Raw genomic sequence first — 24975 nt, forward strand, 5'->3', positions numbered from 1 at the left:
TTATTGGCCGTCTGTTTTAATCATTACAGCCTGTTTTGTGTTGGCACTGCTAGGTTAAAGATTGGACTAGATGATCTTAGAGGTCGTTTCCAACCTAAATGATTCTATGTTTGCTTCTGTAATTTGTATCATGTGCATTCCCAAGGGCCAACTCAAAATTATTCACCTTGTTTTCCTAATTGAATAAGATTCTTCAAATTTCTGTCATCTCCCCACTAATTGGAAGTCCAAAAGCAATAGTATGCTTACATCTTCTAAGCCTTGTTCTTATCAGATAGCACATAGACAGCCCTAATTACCCATATTATAACCTTACGTTGCACGTATACTCAGTACTATAAGGAAAGTAGTGCTTAGAGATTGTGCACTGAAAGGGAATATGCAACAACAGGTGCTAAATAAAGAATAAAAAGGGAAAGTATCTGACCATGTATATATTTAGAGCATTGGTTTTATATAACAAACATATTTAAAATATTGGTTACTTCTGTGCTTAAATAAACTAAGCATACAAGAATATAAACTTGCAATGATTTACTCTGCCATTTCATTTTCTGGATTTACACAACCACTAACCGATTCAGGCTTGTGACTCTCGAACCGAGAGAATTAGACTAATTTACCTTTGCAGTACAGAAGCACGAACAACAATCTTGAGGGAACAGGCCAAGATAATTTCGTGACTGATAACTTTCTTCATTTGTTGCTCCGTGTAGTAGAGGACTTAAGTATTTTCTACATCATATGCATGCATTTTCAACATCAAAGGTGTAATCATTAGCATTCATGATTTGTACGACATTTTTAAAAAGTAAAAATGACAAAATCACAGTAATGCAATGATATATTCTACAGAGTCTAACTGAGACAAATTTAAATGTTTTTCCTCATCTGGCTTAATCAGAAGCTGTTTTGCTCAGGAAGCTCAATAAGTTAAACATGTAGAAAGCTTTTCTTATAATTATGTTGGCCTTTTCACAGTGCATAGGGCCAGCTGTACAGCTGTAGGTGGTGTAATACTGTCACACCCTTAGCTAGTAGTTTAGGGCACAATATCTCTATATAAAATTAAATATTGAATATCACTATATACAACTGAAGCACCGTCTAGTTTGTGGACAGAACTAAAAGACCACCAAGTAGCTAAACAAAACTATTCAGTTATACTTTAAAACTTCAGCATGACTCGGAGTATTGTTAGAAAACCATACTGCAGTATCCTTCATTGCAATATTTCTAGGAATAAAGTCAGCAACTACTTAATGTTTTTGAGCTGCCGAAGTCACTCCTGAACATGCAGATGTTAGATACACTGGCTACTTACCAGGAGCACATCAAAGATGCAGTGGCATCTCCCTTGGTTAAAACGAGTTAGCAGAACTGTCTTTGCAGAGAGTTTTTGAACAGCTCACATCCATCCTTACATTGCCAACCATTTCAAAACCTTATCTAATTAAGTTTCTTTTCAGTTGTCCTCATTAATGAGTGGACACAGTACGGAACCAAGGCAACTACAGTCAGAGGCATAGCTGCGCTCTTACAAAAAGAGAGAATGTAGAACAAACACTCAATATGAGTAGGTATCTTAACAACATTATACAGCTGCAGTGTTGCTAAAGAAGCAGCTATACACAATATGCGGAAACTTATCTTACAGCTATTTTTACCTTTACAGCTTGCGATAAACATTTCAGAATTAATACCAAGACCTAAGCCAAAGAGTGCACCTAAATTCCTCACCAGTCCAGCAAATGGTGTAGTGTCGATGTTTATCCAGTCTGGATTGGCACACCACTTCTTGGCCTTTGGAACAGACCATAGCAAGTCAATATCAAGAAGCTTGAGGACTAGATAAAACCCAAGGGCAAAGATGAAAAGAAACAAGTTTGTCTTCATGTACATTCTCAAGCTTGCTGTCTGAATAGCAGGGGCATGCTCAAATGCTTCTGCCACAAGAATGCCTGTGGATTAGAAAGTCAGCGTTACAGGGAACAACACACGTGTTGAAGAAGCACTTTTTACACTGCCCTGTAGAATTTGACTTTTGAAGACAAAATATACATATATGCAAATATACATACATATAAATATAAACATATATACACACAGAATTTACCAGTCCTGTGGTACACACACACACAGTCTCCCACTCATACCTGATAATTTGAAAAAGAAAAAACATTAAATGCCAAATACTGCATTTTTTTTTTTTAAATCTGAGCCATGCCTTAGGCTTGACTGTATCTCCCAGATGACAACCTATCAAATATGGGATGTAAACTAGAACACTCCTTTTCTAGAAGAGTCCTCCACCCAAAGGCTGGCCTCATCAATGCAGCTTTCAATACCAGTTCCCACACAGGCTTTGAGCGTTGAATGAAAAGGCACAGAATGCAACTATCCTCTTTCTTATTCATTTTATCCTGGTTGTGAAAAGGGACAGCTGGACTGCAAGCTGTTATCAGTGCTGCACAGCCTTCTCTGCATACGTTAAAGAGAATGGGAGCAGGCAGCCCCTACTCCATGCTCTGGTCACCCTCCTCAAGATCTGAGAGATACTAAAGCGTTCATCATTTGACCATGCTAGATACCAATTTGAAACACACAAATAACTCAGAAAAAAAAACAAAACAAAACAAAAAAAACCAAACACCACCCCAACATACTTAATCTTCCTAAATCCCCCTGGGGAGTTTGTACTGCTGACTTAGCTTTTTCTCACTTTAGCCCCAGATCTCTGGCCCAACATTTGGCCACACTGCATACATACTGGTTTGCCCCGGACCCCCCCTTGAAATGAACAGCAGCAAATAGATTCCTCCTGAGAGGAAAGTAGAGCCATATAGGAGCCATTTCCTCTCAGCTACCTTCCACACAGGCAGCAAAGATAAGATCAGATGTAGCCAGTACAAAAGCTATAGTGCTAGCCTGTATTAGTATACACTGCATAGTGTATTGCCTGTGGCAATAATGCAGTCGGAGTTGGCTGTCATCTGGAGCAGAGCTCACTTCCTGTGTGAGTCACAGACATCAGAAACATACTGCCTTGCAAGTACGGAAGGCAATTACAAGACAGACTGTCAGCAAACCTTGATCTTCCAGAGAGTGCAGAGCACCACGGCAGCTGCAAGTTGAGTAGCACTACTGAAAATCTCTTTAACTTATCGTACTTCAGGATGTTAGGATTTTGCATATATAATGAAAAAAATAGTAAAATTAGCAACATTACCAGCAAATACTCCGAGAATAACTTGATGAGGGAAATGTGTTGCTATGAATACTCTTGAGATGCACACACTGATCTGGATAATCCAAAAAATACTCCAGAGCAATGACCACGTCAGTCTGAAAGGGAAAAGGAAGATGCTTAAAAATTAAGATATTTCACATAGTAATTTACAACAGGCCTGGGCTCCTATTTTTCCCAAGCACAGGTTTACAAGTGGAAAAGTTTAGAATCATAGGCTCAAAGAGTAAAGTCAGTACTAAAATACTAGCGAGAGAGGTTATTCTTGCAGCTACATCCAGTGATGAAAGGCATCAGTGGCAAGTTAAATTAGCACTAGTACCTTGAACATATTTAGCATCATGACAGAATACTTAAACACAAAAGATTATTAATTTGGTGACAAAATTCACATAACACGGGAACAACCTCATAAAGCTTGGAAAGTACAACCATCAAAGTAATTAAAAGGCTTTCCCACAGAGCCGAATAACATGGTACACTGAACTCTGCCAGTATTACGTGTTTGCTTTAAAATGGATCAAGAATGACTATGATCAAAGCAGTAAATTTATGTACTAACCAGAAGATAAAACATGTTAAAACATTTAATATAATTCAAAATATCTGACACAAAAGACCTGACAGTCTTTAATAGAAGCTGATTCACAGATACTGCAATGCAATAACCATAAGTTAATAAACACCAACATACAGAAATGCACAAATCTTCTTCATATTCTTTGACTTCAGTTGAAGTAAATCATAATAAAGTTTTTTTGTTTGTTTGCTTGTTTTTACAAACTAGATAAAACTGACTGAATATGTGGTTAAAATAAGCCCATTAAAAACATAACATGCAAATAAACATCAGATTGAATTACAATAACAGAGAGATGCTAACCTGTGAAGGGCAACTGCTGATTTATCCTTCCACCTTACTGTGTAGCTAAGTGCTGCTGTTACCATCACATACCAGACGCAGGATGATCCCATGGCATGCCCAGATGGGCTTCCTAATAAAAACAAAAAGGAAAAGTTCAAGCTAAAAATGACAACTATAACTTTGGCATAAAGAAAATACCCATTGTCAGTTACTCGGGCATCTAATCATTTGGGGGGGGGGGGGGGGGAAGGTTAACAAAGCCTCAAACGATGTTGTCAGTTACATCTCAAAAGTTTAATTTCTTAATTTTTCAGAAGACTCATCTATACAGAGTCCAGAATATTTGCCAGAAATCAAGTAGGTAACAGCTTACCCATATTGGGGTGAGCTGGTATCTTGACCAGAAAGCATAGTATTTTTCCATGACTTAGACTTTGATTATGATTTAAAAAATAGAGCATCTAGTTGTTAGTTGAATACTGATGTATTTACAACGTTGTCATATTTGTACAGATTTAGTTGCCCATTATTTTTCCCCAAAGGGTCAGAGAAGATTAAAAAATATGGGATGACAAATTAGAGTAATATGTATTTCTCCTGCAGGAACATACTTACAGGGAATGTGTCAAACTACTGTATTTCTATCATATTCCTCAAGTTATGGCATACCTCAGCTACTTGTTGTTAAATACACCCCCATCAATTTGAGCACCACAAGCCTAATTTAACAAATACTTATGCTGAAACCTGAGCTGTTATTCTGACATCTTGCTTCTATAAGCACTGGAACCCCCCTCAGGGCTGTAGCATACAATGTACAAGTTACATATGCATAGGCCACCTCAAAATTTCTACATCATACAAAATCATCATAAGTCACATCCTTTCCCCCCTCCAGAAAACACTGTATTAAATGTATCAATGTGATCTCCAACATTCCTTACCTGGTCCAGTTTCACATGTTATAGGAAACTGTTCAAGACATGGGCTTGACTGATTGGGATAAATCACTGTTTCGTGCACCCACCAGTAAGGACGATGACCAAATAAAATCCTAATAAAAAAATAAAGTAAAATGAAGCAAAGATGCAATAAAAATATTTTTATATAAGAACACCTCCACAAAGCATGATAAATAAACTTACAATGAATATGACGAGCTATACTGCCAAAATTATTCCATAACAGTGCTATAGGTTCTTCTTGTCTTATCAAAATTTAATTTCAAACACATCTTAAATAACTTCAGCGTGAATTCCTAGTTTATAAGTACAGAGAAAGTCTACCATTACACCATTTGCAGAATGTTTTCTAAACTTGAGGAACATACAGTAACCATCATTAGAAATAGCAAATTTTACAATAAACATGACTTCTTACCATTTAAATATGAGGTTGAACCAATCACCAATGACAGCCACCCATATCATTTTAGTACCAACCACTTGGTTGAGTTGAAACCAGAGAGGAAAGTAAATTGAGAATATATTACGAGGATCTCCAACATGTGACATGAAATTAAGGAAATCCTGGTAAGCCCTGTAGTCCTTCTGTAAATGCTGAATGATAAGCACGCCATTGCTATGAAGGAGATCCATCTTAATTGGCTAGACTGTACTTGAAATATAGCAAAGTTCCTTTAATCTTAAGTTTCTAGGGAGAATGAGAACCATGGAAGGGAGCTATTAAAAAGTGAGAGAAGGTGATTGACGTTGCCTTTATATTGTATCGGTGGGGTGTACCCAGCCATTCCTGGAACACGTGGCTCCAAATCTCCAGGAAAGCACGAGTCTGTTAGCACTGGAAAGCTTTTCTGTTTGCAAATTTTAATTGGAGGAAACTAAGTGAAGTACATGCTGATCAGCAGCAAATTGTGGGGAAAGTTTTGTGGAAACACAATGTGTGACTTATGCAATCCTTTCTATGAACAGTTGGAACATGTTTGCTTGAATTTTTTCACAGTTCATTTCTCTGCAGTATGGACATTAGTAGTGTGTATACTTCATTAAGTGTTGCCTCTATAAAGGATAGAAAGAATACACAAATGATTGGTCTCTGCAGAACTGTCATTAAAGCCGTTCATTTCAGTTTGAAACTGAATTTGGCGACCATACTGTTTGTGCACAACACGTTTTCAGTCATGGAAAATACAGCCATCATCCATACATTAATGATTCTGTTGGACACTAGATTCACTCTTAAAGCAGCAGTTTTCTCAAAGCACAAAAAAGCAACTGTTTCCTTTGTACAAGAGGCCACGTTAATCAGGGCACACTGCAGATGAAGCTTAGTCTCAGAATCATCTCACTCAGCATCACCAGCCTTGCATGTTGCTTACACCATGGGGGTGCTGCACACCTCTGCCAGGAGGAGCTGAAGCCTGACCTACTGCAGCCCCCTTCTTGGTGCCCAGCCCAGCAGAAACAAGACCTGTTTTGCCAGATGGGTGGCTGGGAGTGTTTTCCTGTAGTTCTTCCAATGGAAGCCTTTGGCTTCCTCTGGATGAATGACCAAGAGGAGGTGGAGATTCTTCCAGACACCGGGATTTTAAAAGTACACAGCAAATAACGTATTAGTGCGTCAAACCTAGCAGCTTTAATATTAATAACTTCAGCATAGGAAAAGATTGTGTTCACCTGTGAGGTGGCTACATAAGAAACGATTTTCCCAGAGACTAAACGGATGCCAAAAGCCTGACGATACCATTGTCTGACAGGCAGTCCTATGCAAGGGAAGAAGTTGAGTTCTGTACCTGGCTCTAATATTCAGGCCTATCTTCCATTAAAGGTAACCTGTGCTTCTGAAACAACCACAATCAGAAAACAAAAGCAGCTGTGTATGGTCTCCAAGCATGTCCCTGCCACTTTCTGCACGGCACCCAGGCTAAACAGCACAAGCCGCACCGACAGAGATGCGGACTGCCTCACCACCTTTGCTGAGGAGAGACTTAACGGCTTAACGCAGCTTGATGATGTGTAGTCAGGGAAGTCACGCAGAAACACAAAGCAGAATCAACAAATAAGGTGTGATAATTGAATGGACTTAGGAGACCTCTCTTCTGACACAGTCTCACCTTTACCTAGCTATTAATAGTCTGCTTTTAGAAACATCTTAGCAGATGTAAATCCTGTACTGTTTATTGCTATCACTTGCATCAAGCCACATAGAAGACCTTAAAGTTAAAAGAAGGATTTAAAATTCTATGGAATGTTTCTGAAATAACTACTAAAATACTTTTCCGTACATTAATTGAATATCCACTTCAATACGTGTCCCTTGATTTCAGAGAAAACCTTCTTAAAAACAAAATTTCCGGATACTTCACCATACATATTTCCAAGCTTTCTAGCTGCAAATCTTTGGGGAGGTTTGTCTCTTGCCAAGCCCTACAGCTTAGAGCTCTTCAGGGTGCCCAGGATGGGGACTACCATGCAAGTGATCTGGTGGAAACTAACTTTCCCAAGAAATGATTTGTTCAGAAACATCTTTCCCAAATAGCTTTTTACATGTTAATACCAGAGGAAACACCCCTTTGCTACAAATTTAAAGCATCTCTCCATTAAAGATCAGTAGAATTTATAACAACAACAATAAAAATCACTCTTTTGTACATATCTGGGTTTAGTGTGTAAGAGAAGTGGAGAATGTGAAGCTTTCATCTGCTTTTCAGTCTAGTTTATGAATAATTAGCTCTAAGTATTCATGTAAATGTCAAGTTGGTGGCTGAGTAACAGCCATCTTATTTACAGTACTTATTTAAGACAGCAACTGTAATAAGGTAAATAAATAATTATTGCTCTATTATGAAAAATATTTTGCAATAAGTTTCCATCAAGATACAACATAACGTCCTCACGAGAGAGCGCTAGCTAATAAAAGAGGTCACCTTCCAGTCTGTCTTGAATGCCATTGTTATTTAGCAGTATCAGAAAAAACTGCCTCTCCTGTACAAGACGTGCAGGACCATTTCAATAACTTTTTTTGCATGTTTGCATTATTTCTGAGTATTAAAATGTCCACCCCTGATCAGCACCGGGACAGTGCTGCGTCCACTCAGGCTAAACCCTCCTTCTCAGACGGAACCATTCGGGCACACCTTGGCGCCACAAAAACGTGACTGATATAACGTTGGAAGGCATGTCTTGGCAACACCTCAGTAAAGTAACCTCTTTTAATACCAATGTCCTGATATTAATTTTCATTGCAAATATTTTGCTGCTGATTCATACGCTGCTAATTATCTTTCTGCTTAGACAGACAAATAAGCACCTTAGACATAATCAAGACAGAATTATGCTGTTAACAGCTAACAGCAAACATAAGCTTTAATTTTCTCCTATTCCTTCTGCCTGTTTCAGCAGCATATACATCTTAGATATACAGTCATGTTTACAAAAAATATTTTAAAAATAAATAAATCCACAATTGACAAAAACAGCAAGAAGGAAGTTTTTGGAACAGGTGAGAAGGTTTCTGTGAGAGAGACAGTTTAGGCGATGTTCTCATCGTGCCTGGAAGCACTCTCAGTCCTGCCTCATCCCGCAGGCAATCAACAGCTGATGTGAGTCATCTGCTGTCCTGCATGTGATGTTCGGCAACCTATAAAAGTCTGATACTAAAGCTCTTTTTAGCTCCAGCGACCAGCAAAGAAAAGATGGAGAAATGCATGTGGAAATACTGTGTTTAAGAACTTGTTTCAACTCCAGCAGTGGAGAACTACTTCCTCAATAGGCTTTTACTCCCTGCTTTTCTACACAAAGCACTGCATGACGTATCTGTAATACACCTAGTCTTTTTAAGTCACTTGAGATATATAAGAAATAAAACTATTTGCTGTATTTAAGCAAGTGGAAATGTAACAAAAGCTAGTGATCTGTATAAAATAGTCAGGAAATGTGTGCAATTAAGTTTTTAATCAAAGCTTTTGACTTGTTTGTGGTCTTTACACAATCCAAAACCACTGCTTGGTCTTTACACGAGCAAATGAGCTCTTTGTGCAATGCATAACCCTTTACAATCGTATCTGTTCACATAAAGAGTTTTTAATTTCTTGGTACCTTCTCAGTTTATTTTCCAAGACATGTAAAAACAGAGGCTATGCGTATTCTTGGTAATAATATAGAACCAAAAATCACGTTGATGAACTACAGAAGGGAGGACAAAATGTTTACATCTCCTTTACACCTACACGTCAGAGCAAGCGTTACATAACCCATGTCAGATGTTGCTAAGCAAGTGTTTGCAAGGGAAGGAAAAACCATCAAAGTAAACATTTTCTAAAACACTGTTAATGGAGGCCTATGTACTGGGCCTAGCTTTCTGCTACATTATGTTTAGTTAATTGAACAATAACATTGATGTCCACATCGGTGTTTTCATTGGCACTGGACCAGCTATGAGGATTAACTAGCAATTTAGTCAGTTCACAAGTAAACACTGTATACAACAGCAGACAACCATTTTCTTAGGCATGAACATTTTCCAAATAGAACCCCTGAGAAGATATATCTTAATTATATATTTAAGAAGAGAAGTATTTAGGAAGCTCTTACTTTGTTTCCACATTTCAGGCCTTCCAGCAGTGCTCACCAGCCCCATGCTGCCCTAACAAAGGTCAGACTGCTCTGGGGCTGAGCTGACCCGGGGAGGTTTAGGCAAATGCTAATGTGCGTCAGCTGCTTTCTCTTGGTCAGCCAGCTTCATCTAATCATTCCTCGTTAGTAGTAGTTGAGGAAATTATTAGAATAATTAATGGTTTCAAAGAGCAATCCTTAAAGCTATATTAAGTCTATGTTATTCTGAGATCACCTGAGTAACAATTAAGTAAGCTGAAGCTAGCAATTCGTTAGCTATGGTCACAAACGCTGAGCAGCCTCCCTGACGAGCTGAGGGCTGCCACCTGGGGTCAAAGCTACTGCCTGTCTCAGCCCTGCGGTGTCCCAGGGTGCGGGGGGGGGCGGGCAGTGCTGCCGGCCCGGCTGCTGCGCCGCGAACCTGAGGCGGCTCGGGCAGCTGGAGGCCGTTTGGGAGAGCCCCAGCCCACGCCTCACGACTGGGCCTCCCCGGGGACATGCGGCGGGATAAGGACAGCAGCCCCACAGCCTCACGGCCCTACACCACCCCCTCTGCGAGCCCTGACGGGGCGGCTCCGCCCGGGCGGGCTCCGTGCGGCGAGGTGGGGCCGGCCCCTCACAGCCGTTACCGCCCCGGCGGCTCCTAACGTGCGACTGCTGCTTGAGCCAATCAGCGGCGGGTTTGTTGCGAGGCGGGCAACAGCGGCGGCCAGTGGGAGAGCGGCCGCTGGGCGGGCGGGAAGACGGCGGCCGTTTGAAGGCGGCTGCGGGCCGGCGGAGGAGCCCGGCTGCGGCCCGCAGGGGAGCCGTGCCGGCAGCACCCCCCGTGCCGGTCATCGCAGCCGCTGCCCTGTGACCATGTCTAACGTAAAGGCAGAGGACGACATAACGCTCGTTGAGAGGGAAATGAAGGAGTTCTGGGCCGAGCTGAAGGGCGTTTATGGCACGGAGCAGCTCAAGCAGACCCTAGCGCTGAGGGACTCGTGCAAGGAGTCCCTGAAGGTGCTCTCAGGTGAGGAGGCTGCGCGGTCCTTGCACCCCCGCGTTCTCCAAGCCATCCCCAGGCTTCTTCGGGTAACCGAAGTCTCTTGTCCTTACAGAGAAATGGGCCAAGAAGCTGAAAGAGGGGGACCTGATGATCGATAAAATTCAGGAGTATAGAAATGGTACAGTATGGTGCTTTATTTGCTCTCTAGCATCTCTAAAATTAACGTAATGCAGCTGAATAACGTGTTTAACCTCCCTTTTAAAAGGTAACCTATGAAGTCAGAATGAAGATAGAACAGAAACCAAACACATGCAGTTCCAGGATGCAAACTGCAAGTCGAAAGCAGCTTGCTGGAGGATTTCACTGATGATACAAAAGGATAAAGACTTGTTAAAAGTTTTCTCTGTAGTGTTTTTGGTGCTTAAGAATGAACAAATGATTACACTTAAAACAACCAAGTACCGGAACTTGCTGACTGTGCTAGAAAAAATAAATTACTTAGTAAAACATTGCAAATTGTTAGTTAAATGTTGTGAGGTTAGTTATGCCTCTTCTACGTTAAAAACAGAATATGGTCAGCTTATCAGTTTAGTATTAACTACTCTGAATTCCGAACTGAATTTCAGAATATCAGGTAAAAATAGTTGCAATGTGTAATATCGGTCAGTGTTACCGTTCCATACTTTTTGTCAGTTTGTCTCTGAACAAGATTAACCATCCTTGTGCTTTGAAGATGTAAATTGTGTCTGGCAGCAGAAACAGACTGCATATGATACAGATAGTATCAGAGGAGCTCCCTACTTTGTAGGTTTACTTCTGAATAACTTTTACTTCATCCTGATATTTGATGTTTGCAGTATGCACTTTATTAGATTTTATTCAATCACCTCAAACTATATGGATGAGTGCTAACTAGTGGGAACCTAATTCATCAGCTGTAAACGTTCATATTTTCTTGCTTCCTTTCAGAGATTCTTCAGCAGAATAAACACATATCAGAAAATCAAGAACATTTGACAGAAATAAAATCTAACCTAAACCATGAAGAAGAGCAAAAGAAGGAGTTAACAGACAGTATCCAAGAGCTTAAAGAGGAGTTGATGAAGAAAAAGGAAGGTGAGAGTTTTTAGTTAGAGGAGGAAATTTTTTAATGCTTGCTCTTTATGGGCTTTACTACTGTTCGTTTTGTTCTTGTGCTTCACTGATTTTTACTTGGTACTTCTGGTGGCTTTTAAAATTCTAGTGATATCTTCTAAAAACAAGGCTGCTAAGGAGAGAGTGGAACGACTTTGCAAGTCTAAAGAGTTGTTTGAAGAGCGGCTTGGATTGGAAATACGTAGAATTCATGGTAAGTTCCTGTAGTTTCCTTAGTTTCCATATGCAGCGATACAATGTGGTTTATGTTGAATTATGTAGCTAAGGATATAATAGCTCACACAACTGAAGATTGCCTTGGACATACTTGGTAGTAGACTAGTGTATTATATTGAGTCATCTTCCTCTCTTAATTACACACTTGCTTACACTAGTCATCACTGACAGTGAGTGCTGGTTGGTCAGCAGCCATAGTCTTGGCCTTGAACTGTGGCTCTTGCTTACAGCTGCTTTTGTTATTGAAGAGCAGTTCAGATGTCTCTGCAAATCTGAGGAAGATAATGGTTGGTAACATAGCCAACTCCATTTAAATTATTCCCACTCCTTAGCTCAGATATTATCATTGTTTCTCAAATGGCAGAAGATGGTATATTAAAATGTATTTGTTTTGCAAAGAGACCAGGTTTGCTGAATTTGCAAGTATTGTAAGCATTTATTAAAACGATCTAATATTGTGATTTTTTTTATCACTGTGACTTTCAAGCGAAGTGTTAATGAATTCTGTTTATATCTGCTTTAGATGAACAGTTACAGTTTATATTCAGACATATTGACCACAAAGATCCTGACAAGCCGTATGTGTTTACCCTTTCCATAAATGACCAGGGAGATTATGAAGGTACGTGGACTTTAAATTTGTAAATAATAAGACAGAATCTGATCTCTGTATTTGGAAGAAAAAAAAAGGGGGGGGGGGAGAGAAGAGTCTAAATACAGTTGTCATCTTTGTCTTCTAATTTATTAACGAAAAACTTTGCAGCATTAATATAACTTAATTTTCTCTTTTTTATATGAAAACATGCACTCCTCTGTTTGGGTTGAGTTGCTGTTTGCTGCTATGTTTGGTACAAAGTAGATACAAGGACAGATACTTGTTGCCTCTTCCTTTTACACAAGAATAAATGTCTATGTTGACAGGTGTATCTCAATCAGCTTGAGAAGCCTATAGGAGAGAAAAAATTTGGTTCCCCACTATTAATTCCCTACAATTGTGTGATATAGGAGAAAGATTGAAACTAGAAATCCAGAATTCCTCTTTGCAGATAGCCTTTCAGCTCTTAACTCAAGATCTGTATAGCAAAGACAGCTTTACAAAGACCAGCGGCAGTAACTTGAGTACTGTGCTGAGTTGCTTTTAGAAGAATGCTCCAGAATCTATGTCTCTGTGTATGGACACAGCAGACTGCAGTTTTTACTAATTCAAGTCTAAATTGGGCTGAAATAAAAAGTTTATCACATGCTGGGCTACATCAGTTTTCAGTCTTCCCACCTGCAGAGCAACAAAAACGTTTAGGAATGTGTCTCAGTTTTTGAGGCAGGCAGAGAACTGCTCTAACAACTGAAGCAGGAGCACAGCACTGAGTGGGAGGTCTGGAAATCAAAAAAGAATTGTATGTTCTTTTGAGGCTTTGTCTTCACTGAAAGAAAATGATTTAATAGGTTACTCAAACATAATGACAGAAACTAAAACATACCAAGATAGCAGACTACATTATATTTCATAAGCCTGGAAAAACCACTAATACTGAATTTTTAGTAAATAGTCTAATTTTTTTAAATTTTTGTCATTTTCAGTGACTTCCTGTACTCCTCCTCTGGATTGTATAGCAGAGTTCCAGCTGAAAGTGAGAGAAACTAACAACTTCTCTGCATTTGTTGCCAACATCAGAAAGGCTTTCACTGCTTTATCTTATAAACAGTCTGCCTAAACTTACGTTATAAATCTGTTCCTAGCTATAGAACACTTCTTATTTTTCCTTTGTGTATTGTGTAAGTATCTATTTATCAATGTCTTACTCTGATCTTTAAATAAAGAAAAATAATGAAAACTGTGATTTAGTCCACTATCATTTAGAGGCATTTTTGATCATTCTTGGAACAACATTGTAATCAGCTACTTACCTGAATGGCTCCAGATATGTAAACGTGGATCCAGTAGCAAATAGCTAAACTTTGATTTGAGGCCTTTATTTCATGAGTTTTCAAACATGGTTAACATAGGATTTCTGTTCATCCTTATCTTCTTAATAGGTTAGACTTGACCCTTTAAATCGGGTGCTGCTTACTCTTATAACACTTAATTGCCCAGTCTCACGTGAACTGTGTTTTAAATCACCTAGCTTGTATAATGCATAACAGTGCTACCAAATATCTAACAGCTGTTGTATGGAAGTAAAACATCAGGCAGGATCCAGCCCCCTCACTTCCATGTTATCAAAGGGAGCTTTTTTTATTTGTTAGGGCTGTACATATTGCTTAGATGCACTCTAGCATATCTGATTTGCCTATCATCTTCAGAGGGTAGAAAAATTACTGAAACATGCTCTGAGTAATAAGTAGAAAGGACTTACTGCCCTTTTCTTCTTTTCATCTGCTGTCATTTCTCCATCATTTCTTCTTTTCATGTTCATCCCAGGCATAAGTAGTTGGTTTATTGCTTCTAATGAAGTTACTTTACCAAGATTGCTGTGTGCAGAACATAAAATATGTGACAACCACGGCATTGGAAGTTTCATGCTTAAGAATTATTTGCTCGAAAAGATGATGTGCCTGGTTATTAACTATTCTGCATGTATTCCTAAAGCAAGCCTTAACATTTAAAATGTTTATCATGTGTAATTTAAGCCTTTACAACTTCTTTTGGAGTTTGAATAATGAACCTGTTGTTTGACCAAGGAAAATCAGATGTGGATCTTACTTCCTCTAGAAAAAAGCTAGGCATTCCAAAAGCAGATAAAAATTAGAAGCGTATGCAATAGAAGAATTGCTTCACTTATTACAACATATGAAGTAAAAACTAGCTTGTGACATCCCTGAAACAGCCTTTATGTTTGAAATTTTGTCTTTGAATTTTAAAACCTTTGTGCTTTTACTGATTGCACTTAGTGCGTACAAAACTTCATGCATGGGAATCTGGCAATTTGGAATTTTGTTTGTTAGGAAGTTGCACAAGACAGCTCATTCCAATAATACGGACAACTCGGATAATACCAACTCAACAGATGCAGTTATTGGGACCCCCATGTACAGAATAGCACACAAACTGAAACATCCCAAAGAGGTTATGGGACAAGCTCTTGAGCTTAAAAGCAAACGCAGTTTAGGGATTATAACATACAGTTAAATATCTCCCTCCAGTTGGTGCTAGTGCTCTATCTATTTAGCAGGATCAGGTTTATCTCAAGGCAGACATAGATTTTATTTTAGTGAAGGTCAGAAAAGGCTTTTTTTATTTTCATAAATCAATTTGCCTAACCCTGAAGGTTGCTTTCCCTTTCAGGCCATTTACCTGTACTTAGCTACCATGCATTGGCCAGCAGCTACTGCTGACCATAGAGAAAACTGCTGCTAGAGACCAGCATGTACGCTCAGCACCTCATCACATTTCTCTCCCAGTGTAATGCAAAAATCTGGAAAAAAAGGGTATTGAGTTTACTAGATATTGAAAATGCACTGTGACTTTAAGGACTAATGGGAAGACAAAATAATGTTAAATATTAGTAATGTACAGATTGCATTTAATCACAATCATTGTTTGTATGCTAGTTGGAGGTCAGATTTGAAAAAAATTGAATTACTTTAACAGTCATTCTGGCTAACAGAACAGTTTTATTACACACCTACTCAAGCAAAAGTGGAGGTGGCTAGGCTGAGTTTATTGACATTTTTTATAAACCCTCTTTTTATAAACCCTAGCATGTTGCTAGACATTTTAAAAAGCAAAAGAACAAGTATTGGCTACACTTCTGAAAATTAAGAAAGACACAGAAGTTAAGCTGTTTTTCTGCCATATTTCAATTGTTTTATATTACTTGCTATCTTTAATGCTTCAATAAACTTTGTGTATTTATTGAGTACCATGGAATTGTCTAAACTAGTCCTGTCATTATAATACTGTAAAATCACTATGCAGTCATTTATGAGTGATTTATAACCTTTGTAAATCCCTGCTGAACTAGATATAACAAACACATACATACATAAATCATCTAGTCCCACAGGCAGATTACAGTATGGTTTTTTAACTGTGTGAATAAACTATACTAAATAATTATGGTAATATCATTATACTAAATAATTACGGTAATATCATTACCTTTTTGAAAGAAATAGTTGCAACCCAATTATGTTAAGCTTTACTGCTGAAATAGGATTGTATGCCTGAAAGGTGGGGGGGAAGAGCTTTGATTGCCAGACAGTGAGACTTCATTCTTCTTGTTACCCATAATCAGTCCAACAATTATACACAGAGAACATTTTAGAATCCTGAACTCATAAACAAGTTGTTCCAGGAGAAGCAGAGCTAATGAGGCCTGATTTCCTACAGATCTGTTTTTTTTTTTTCTTCCTTAAATGGTGCCATTCTTTTCACTGCAATATCTCAGCTCTTTATAATCTTCCTAATGGATGGGAGCCCACACCAGTCCTCAGTTATGCTAGTTTATCATCTGTTTGGCTGCTACTGCTAAAACAGTACGATAATGGTTGCACTGTTTACCCTCTCTCAGTGCAGAGCATTGATCTGTGGTTCTCTCCTTTACCTGCTTGCTGAATTCTAATACACCGTTGAAATGGCAACAGCTGCAACACTATCTCATTTTCAAATTTGGATTAAAAAGTTTGGATTCAAAAGTTGTAACTATGCTACAAACAGTGTTTAATCATACAAATGCATACTGTTTTTTGTATTATGTATATTTTAAAGTGCATATGCACTGAAATGAGACATTGAAGGAAGATACAATTAGTGTTAATCCGATTTCCCTCCTTTTCAGTCACAGCATGTTGAACAATGCTAATTGCTATTGACTCACCTGTTGGTTTTGTGACTACACGGAAACATGCTTTTTGGCTTGACTCAACGAATTCTTTTGCACTGAGCACAGGATCGTGGGCTCAGTTCTTCAGTATTTTGTATCTTCTGCACCAGAGCTTCATCTGGAATAACTGGCTTGGCAGAGAAAGAGGTCTGTTGAACAAATATCAACTGTCTGTTGCTACTGTTTTGATTAGAAGCATGTTACATTTACTTTACATCAATGGCAATTATCATAAAGGATTCGAGGCACTGGAGACCAGACTACGTACATCAACTTTCTGGCTAAGCAAGGAGAATATAGAAGCGATAAAGGGGCAACCCTGTGGGTGGTGTACTCACTAAGTTAAAGCACAATCCAAGTAAATGCTTATCTCGTGTTAAAAATAAAAACAGGCAACTAATCTTACAAATGAAGCTAACAAGAAGGATACTTAGTTGTCTCACTCTATGTCTGACACAGCCCCATTCATGGAAAGACAATGCAGCAAATTGATAATTGCATTCTTTCAACATTAGCCGCCAGTTATCAGCATGACTTACTGGTCTGTATTATCCTATACTTTGTGCAAAGGCAGACAAGCCATCTGATAAAATCATGGGAAGAGGAAAACCTCTTCTGACATGCAGTCCTCAATGCTGTCATCTGCAACTCTGCAGCAACTATCTGTCATTTTAGGCTCCAGCCTTTTCTAAAGTTAGCCCACGATTCTGATAGTCTGCTTGGGACTGTGTTACGGTAGGCACCACCTTTACTAAGTGCTCTGCTGATGGCATTGCAGTGATGCAAGAATACCAAATTTGCAGTTAATGTTCATGCAATTTACGTGAGAAAGTTGGTTTACTTGCCTCAGCTGGTCTTGCTGAAGTTTCCCTCCACTATCATTTCTTGTCTGTAATGGTTGGTACAGAACAGGAAATCCAGAATATAAAGGAAGAGAACAGGATAGAGAAGAAAGGGGAGCGATTATAGTACAGAATGGAGAAAAGGAATCCTAATGAAATGAACATATCCATGCTTCCTGAAAATATTCCAAAAGTCCTGGTCACACACAGTGCTGATCTTATTCCTCTGATCAGAAAATATACAGTACACAATCCATGATACTTTACTGTTGGCATCCACCGCAGGGTAATATTTTTTCTAAGAACAGAACAAGTTCTTGTGCAATTGCTCTTGTGCCTCTGCAAGCACAAGTAATTGTGCCCTTGCTAAGAGAGGACTTTCAAATGAAGTATCTTTGTTACTTACTATGGTAATGGCATTAAGCAGAGACTCATCAGCAAGGAAAGTCTTTACATCCTGGGAGAAGTTTGAGGAGCCTATTTAAACCAGCAGAGTGGGTTAGCACAGAGGGGAGCCTGCAAAACGCTAGTCCTTTTAACCATATTTGACTAAATTTAACAATGATTTGGAAAGAAGTAAGGACAAAATTATTCCCAAGGTACAAAGGCATGCTTTCCTGTAGTAGAAAAGCAACTGTGGTATGTTCCCATGTATTGAGAATGTAGGGATACTGCCAAAAGTATTTCTGGGATTCTGAACTGTGTTTGAGTTCAAAAGAAAAGCAAGGATGAGATGGATTTTGCATGACTTTGAGTTTGGCTGTAAACATGCCGGACTCCTCTGTGACTTCCACTTCTCTATGTAACAACTTTAGTCTTTATTTCCTATAAAGACGAGGATGTGTAGGAAGGTACTCTTCGGCACATCCAATACACCAAATAAAATATGAAATAATTGTAAGATGGAACTACTGTCATTATACGCACAAAAGACTTCTAGTGAATCCAAAGCTGTTTAAAGATGCTGAATGATCATCTCTAATATTAAGAAACGACATGCAGTTACTATACATTTCCTTAGGAATGGATGTGATTGCCCAATCATTTTGTTAAAATACTAGCACTTAGTGTACTTTACTAAGGTAAGAGAAGAAAACTAATCTATCAGCCTGTTCACTGGGACTTGAATGAATATGTTAAAGTTTGAGCACTGGCCCAGACTTTTGTGGAGTTACTACATCACCCCATTTATGAAATGGAGATGGATGCCATGGATCCATGCAATAGAGTTTTGAGAGTCTGAGCTGAAGTTACATTTGGCTGTAATATAAAGCATTAGAAGTGTGCATCTAATCTTGTTTTGATTCAGCAGTCATTCTATCCATATGGCAGCTCATAACGTCACAGTTAGCAATACATTTTTCTTCTTCCAGATAGCATTGTTCGAAGCTCCATAGTGGATACCTGTTGGATCTCACAGCTGAGTTCTTATATAAGAATTCTCATACGCCAAACAGCTCAGTTCATGCTGGATGCTTGAACTACTTGCAAAAGTAGTACATACTATCCTAATGGAAGCTTAGCTATCCTCAATCTTAATGATTCGTATACTCTATTTGGCAACATTAAATTCTTAAAAAAACAGATAGTGATAATGAAAGGGGAACAGCTATTCAAAGAACCTCATGTGATGAGAAAACTGCTGCTAATCTGGACAGCAGTCCCAGCTGCTTTCTACATCTGCCTGGTCCCGGGGTACCACAGTTCACGACATCACTTCCTCAACATTCCCAAAGGACAAAATGTTGAACATACTTCTTAAGCAATCTCAATTAGTGATGTGTAAATGCTTTTCTGTTGTTGGCATATGGATTAGGTTGTCCTATATAATAACGGCTACGGACACTGACCTCACTTGGAGATTGTTCAGTGAGAAACCACATATAAATACAAGACACGGTAACATCTAAATGTTTTGGCCAAATTTAAGTATAAATTAAAATTAGATGAGAGGCAAATATAACCATAAAATAGCAAACCTTTCTAGTAGGAAGCAGCTCTTTCAAAGATAACTTAGGAGAGCAATGGTAATTAAAATGACTATTAATGGGTGTTAAAAGGGGAGGTAATCTTTCAAATGAGCCCAGAAATGAGACAGAACGTTGCTAGATAAGTAGACACAGGAGGGTACTGATGCAATTTTAATTAAAGAAGGATCACATTCCACCTCTGAATTTTAGGATTTTTAAGTGGGGAGATTGCAAGAAGTTGCCTAAATATGGCATGAAATGCTGTTGTCATGCAGTTGTATGGAAACCTTACTCTGTCCTATTTTGGAAAGAGTCAGAATAAGCTGCATATATTTCTCCATCTCTCAACAGAGCATTGGCACAGTACTAACTCTGGTTTTCTAGCCAGGTTCATATTGGTTGTTATGCAGTTTTTTTCAGAGCATTAGTGCTTCCGGTGAGACTTTAAATCCATTAGATAACTAGCCCTAATCAATTTATAAGTGTGTTTATGGCCAGCGTGCAAATCTGTCCCACCCAAATGAGGCTGCCTATCCTCTGCACCGCAGTAGCATTTCCTGCCAGCTCTTCTCAAAGCTGTAACAAACTTCTCTGCAATTTCTCTGTTTTATTCCTTATGACAGATGTGTGGACACTTGTTTAGATACCCAAGGCCAAATTCCCGGCTCAGTTTTGTGCTGGATGCTTGGACTAGTTGCAGGAGTAGCACACACATTATTATGAAGGCTTAACAATCAGCAATCTCAGTGGTCACAGACAAGTGTGCTGGGAATTTCAGCAAGAAGGGCATCTGTTCTTCCTGGATATCTTACTTACTGGGTTTAAGAGACACTCTTCTGATATCTCATCATTGTTCATGGGGACAGCCAATATGTCAAGAGTGTTAAAATTCAACTTAGGCACACCTCTAAGGAGTCTGTGAAGAGATCATGAAATGAAAGTACTGATCTCATTCCCGAGAAAATCATTCTCAGATTCAGCACTATTCTTTCCTCCTTTTTGAGTCTGGCAGTCTATAAACACACTGGATGAATTGCCTGGCAAGCGCACTAAGTCCTAGCAGAACAAATAGTTATGTCATTTAAAGAAAAATCTGTTCTGTCAGCTTGTCATTTTATTTTGTTGGAAAAAAAAAATCCCAAAAGTTGATCAGGGCAGGCCACAGGCAGAATTTGAACCAAATTCTTCAAAGCAAGCTTTATATTGGCCTGAAATTAGTCTATTCTGAAACTGCGTTTAAAAAACCAGACATATATATGTATCGGTTCTAGAAGTAAGCCTCTGTTAGGAACTGCTATTGACCATACTTGCCTTTACTGAAAGACAAGAACTCTTCACAATCATTTGCTCCATGTTTAGACAATCATTTTGCTAGAACATGAGTGCAGAATAATTAGCTACCAATAACAAAAGATTAGTTTGGCACGTCAGTTTTCTTTCATTTTTGGACAAAAAGTGATTCTGCTACACGTAAGTAAATGAGATGTGCAGCAGTGCTGTGCTGTGGCTCTACAAGGGATCTATTTCTGGACTAAAAATATCAGTCACTGATCTCCATGAAATGGATCATCAGTCAGGAATAAGCGTAAATGGTACCTGGACAGAATTAATAACAACATGGAAAGCACTGTTCATTCACACGGCAGTACAGCTGCAGAAGAAGGTTTAACAGGTGGAAGAATCTGGCCCACTGACTTCAATAAGAAGAAACCTATATAGCGCTAATGTACTTCACCAAAAGGAAACTGAGTATACTAGAAGATCAACCACCGAATATTCCAAAATCTACAGCTTACCTAGGATATATTTGTGGAGAACTGACTTCACCCTCCACTGTATGAAGTGTAACAGTGAGGACCACCATTCAAGACCTGGACTGAAGACTAATCCTATTTCAGGGATGCAGGAGACTCTCTGAATGAGTATAATTTCCTGAAAATTCCCCAGGATGCACGAGCCAATTCCCCCTTGCAAATGCTAGGAAATTTAAATAGCTCATTCTTGGGTAGCTATGTCATTAAGGCCGGGCGCTGAGTCAGGGCTCCCTCACAAGGACTCACTACTGACACCACCTGCAATACCCATTTGAGTACAGACACTTCTTACTTTCAGGCCTGATGCAACCCTGAAGTGTGACTGTTAGTTCCCACTCCTGGGTTTTTGCAAACGGCATATCCATTACTGAGCCCTGTTTTGGGCTTCAAATTTGGAAATTAGGATTTGGAGATGGCAAGACCTGTAAACAAGTGGCACACTGATTTGTCACTGACCATCCTCTGGCAGAATTACTAAAACAAAGCCCTTTTACGTATACCACAGTGAAGATCTGAGTACTATCAGTGCAGTCAATATACACGCATCCATTCTAAATGGCAGTCTAAAAACTGTTGCCTCTTGCTCCGTATTTGTGGCTTGGTTATGTGAATGATGTAGCAAGTTCTGGTCTAACAGCTTCCTGTACAGTATTTGCCTGATGACATTTCCACACTGTTTCCCCATCTCCACTGAAACAGTACTGAGAAGCCTCTGTTTCTTGATTTTGTTGATAAGAAGCAGTGTGTTTGAAGCTTTACCTTTTAAAAAATGTACTAATCAGTCCCCTGATGGCTGTTCTGATAACCCTGAATCAAGAAGGCTACTGAGAACACCACCAACTCAAGCTGTACAGAGGAGAGTGTCATCTCCCGGCTCTATGATACAGGTTCAGATTGCCTCACAATTGCACTGGAAGTTTTTTCCTGCGACATCTAACACTGCAAGCTCAAACCCAATTTGCTGTTTTTAATATTCCAAAATTTTTCTTATCACTATTGCTTTTCAATTTCTTTCTCCCACTCCCTCTGTGTCTGTAGGGTTACTCTTCCCCAGAAAACCTTACCTTAATATGTTTATTTTGCCAACATACCTAACCTTCTTAGGGCTCTCTGCAGGCTGTTTTATGTGGCAATCCATAGCCCCTCATACTGTGCATTAACTCTGAATTTTATGAAAGTAGGGCCAGTTTACCTCCAGGGTAATCTTTCAGTGCTTTTCATCTACTAGTTCTAAAACATTTTTTTCAGACCTTTTTTTATTTTTTTATTTCAGTCTTGATTCCATCACATTTTTCTTTAGGACTGAACTAGGAGTCCACAAGCATGGGTTGCCTCCTACAGCCAGCCTCACTTGCTTCCTCTGTGCAAAGCAAAGCAAACCCTGTGGCTCCCCTGATGCACCAGCAGCAGCAGTCTGGGGAAATCAATCTATCTGCAAAGTGCTCAACCCCTGCCCCTCTAACACTTGCATAGCTAAGCTTCACAGGGCAGGTTATAGGTTTTAATAAAAAATAAATGTAAAAGTAAAATAATCTTATTTGCATAAAGCAAATTAACCTGCATTTTCCTCGCACAGATAGGTTTTGGATTACCAAAATTAATGGACAGCTGCTTAGCATTCAGTTTTCACAGAGCTGCAATCTCTGCATTTTACAGTGCAGACGGAAGAGAAATCAGCAGCAAGAATTTCTGGACACCTCAGTTAGCCCAACTTGCATTCTAGCTTCACACATATTACTCATACCAATATACCTTTGATATCTCTTATACTTTTTAATATTGAGTGTGTTTACATTTTCAAACTCCGCAGTAAAATAAACATGGGAACCGTGGATATCACATTACAACCATCCTGGATGCCTCTAAACCTGAGCACAAATTAGGGTCCTATTCTATGAAATCCACTTAAGAAGGCAACCTACTGACAAAGGTAGGCTGTGTAAAATAAGTGAAAGGGGCAGGAATAGCATCATACAGAACAGGGCACAAAGAGGGCACAAAAACAGGATAAATTAGGGAAACAGCGATCCCCCATCCATGCTATCAGAGCCTGGACTACTGGTGTGGAGTGGAAATTCCTCTGTGCAAGCTCCCAGGCTCTGTCCATCACAGTGTGATGAGCTGAATCACACCAAAATTTGCCCACTCAACACCTTTACACATTTGGATTCCTTCCACTCACCTCTTGTCCTGCAGGAGACTGTGCTGGTCTCTCAAATGGCATTCTCTGTGGGCAACCACTGGGTTTTAGCTCTTCCGAAGCAGCACTGACCTCCTTCTGAGGCTTCTCCTTCTGAGATGGTGTTTCTTGTACAGAGGGTCTTTTACAGACTTAAAGGCAGTACACCAAGAAATTCTTGCTCTTTCTTATATTATCCTGAGCCACTTTCTGTACACACTGCCTCTTCCTGTACTATGTAAGTCGCGGGGTACACGTGGAGTAGGAAGCAAAAGACATTAGACATACAACTGGATAAACTCAAGAATAATTACATCTCTTAATAAATCTCTTCAATAACAAGAATTTAAATGCTGTATTAAATGCACTTCAAGATTTGCTCTATATATTATAATAGAGACATATTAACTATTGCAGTAATTAGTTCTTTAAATACAATGCAAATCCCCAGGTTTACTTCTCTTCTAGAGACAAATCTTCCACCTGACATGGAGATTCCAACATAACTGGTAATTGCGTTATGAAAACTATTTCCTTAATTTTCTGCTGAAGTTGTGTGAATATTTATGCGTTGCAACATTTGAGGAATTCCTCATAATGTTTTAATGCTGCACCAGAGGCTGCCTGACAGTGGAATTTTGTAAGCTCTACTTTTGTGACTGCATGAAAGAAATTCCAGCTCAGGCATTGCTACACATAACTAGTCTTTGTATAAAAAACAAACCAAAACCAAACCAACCAAAAAACAACAAGCAAACAAACAAAACAAAAAGACGACCCCCCAGCCACGCACCTATAAGCCTTTACCCCACTCCCTCTTAACAGCAGTGAAAAAAACCCACAGAATCCTATCATATAATAAGCAAGCAGATTTGGTCTACTCTGTAATGGCAGAGGTCTGAAAGATGTAGGTTCCTTGGCAAAATCAACAGCTTTTTCTTAGGAGAACCACTGTACAACAGTGGCCCTCTTCTCTCACTTCCAGAAGAGGCAAGTAGTTGGTGCTTTACTGACTGACAGTCTAACCTGAAACATCCAAACAAATGTCTATTTAAAAAAAACTCTGACCACTTATACTGAAAAAAGACAGCTTTTCTGAAGTGGCTCAAGCTAGTATTTCAGAAATGATAACATTCAAAATTTTACATTTGAAATCTTAGCAAAATGCCTTATTTTTATTTTTTGTAGTAATTTTAATTTTTATTTTATATAGAGAGAACTTGCTCTTCTGACACTTACTGTTACAAACTGTCTCAACCAAGAAATACCAGAAAATATGGCAGTGATGACCTCAGCAAAAACA

The 24975-nt window shown here is 39.1% G+C and overlaps 2 protein-coding genes across 3 annotated transcripts; one reads left to right on the forward strand and one right to left on the reverse strand.

Annotated features, from left to right (window-relative positions):
- Positions 1-59: 59 nt before the first annotated feature.
- On the reverse strand, positions 60-24947 carry G6PC2 (glucose-6-phosphatase catalytic subunit 2). Of its 2 annotated transcripts, XM_066999553.1 has the most exons (6): positions 16862-24947; positions 14399-14513; positions 5057-5166; positions 4131-4242; positions 3230-3345; positions 60-1961 (listed from the first exon to the last, which is right to left on the reverse strand). In XM_066999553.1, the coding sequence occupies exons 2-6, from the start codon at positions 14416-14418 to the stop codon at positions 1450-1452; spliced, it is 870 nt and encodes a 289-aa protein (XP_066855654.1). In that variant the 5' UTR covers positions 14419-14513; positions 16862-24947; the 3' UTR covers positions 60-1449. The 2 variants fall into 2 exon arrangements, with proteins under 2 accessions (XP_066855654.1, XP_013026898.2); XM_013171444.3 differs by lacking the exons at positions 14399-14513; positions 16862-24947 and adding an exon at positions 5493-9623.
- SPC25 (SPC25 component of NDC80 kinetochore complex) lies at positions 10392-13882 on the forward strand. Its single transcript, XM_013171456.3, has 6 exons — positions 10392-10697; positions 10786-10851; positions 11643-11789; positions 11917-12021; positions 12568-12666; positions 13623-13882. The coding sequence occupies exons 1-6, from the start codon at positions 10544-10546 to the stop codon at positions 13754-13756; spliced, it is 705 nt and encodes a 234-aa protein (XP_013026910.1). The 5' UTR covers positions 10392-10543; the 3' UTR covers positions 13757-13882.
- Positions 24948-24975: the final 28 nt, after the last annotated feature.

Source organism: Anser cygnoides, chromosome 6 (assembly GCF_040182565.1).
Source record: "Anser cygnoides isolate HZ-2024a breed goose chromosome 6, Taihu_goose_T2T_genome, whole genome shotgun sequence".
NCBI lineage: Eukaryota > Metazoa > Chordata > Aves > Anseriformes > Anatidae > Anser > Anser cygnoides.

What these genes read in the sequence shown, in the direction of transcription:
- G6PC2 (XM_013171444.3), bottom strand. Translation starts at nt 5,710, where the DNA reads ATGGATCTCCTTCATAGCAATGGCGTGCTTATCATTCAGCATTTACAG. An exon ending in TTCAACCTCATATTTAAATG is followed by an intron (nt 5,167 to 5,492) that starts GTAAGAAGTCAT and finishes TTTTTTTATTAG; the next exon opens with GATTTTATTTGGTCATCGTC. An exon ending in AACATGTGAAACTGGACCAG is followed by an intron (nt 4,243 to 5,056) that starts GTAAGGAATGTT and finishes TGTTTTTATTAG; the next exon opens with GAAGCCCATCTGGGCATGCC.
- SPC25 (XM_013171456.3), top strand. Translation starts at nt 10,544, where the DNA reads ATGTCTAACGTAAAGGCAGAGGACGACATAACGCTCGTTGAGAGGGAA. An exon ending in GTTGATGAAGAAAAAGGAAG is followed by an intron (nt 11,790 to 11,916) that starts GTGAGAGTTTTT and finishes TTAAAATTCTAG; the next exon opens with TGATATCTTCTAAAAACAAG. An exon ending in TGACCAGGGAGATTATGAAG is followed by an intron (nt 12,667 to 13,622) that starts GTACGTGGACTT and finishes TGTCATTTTCAG; the next exon opens with TGACTTCCTGTACTCCTCCT.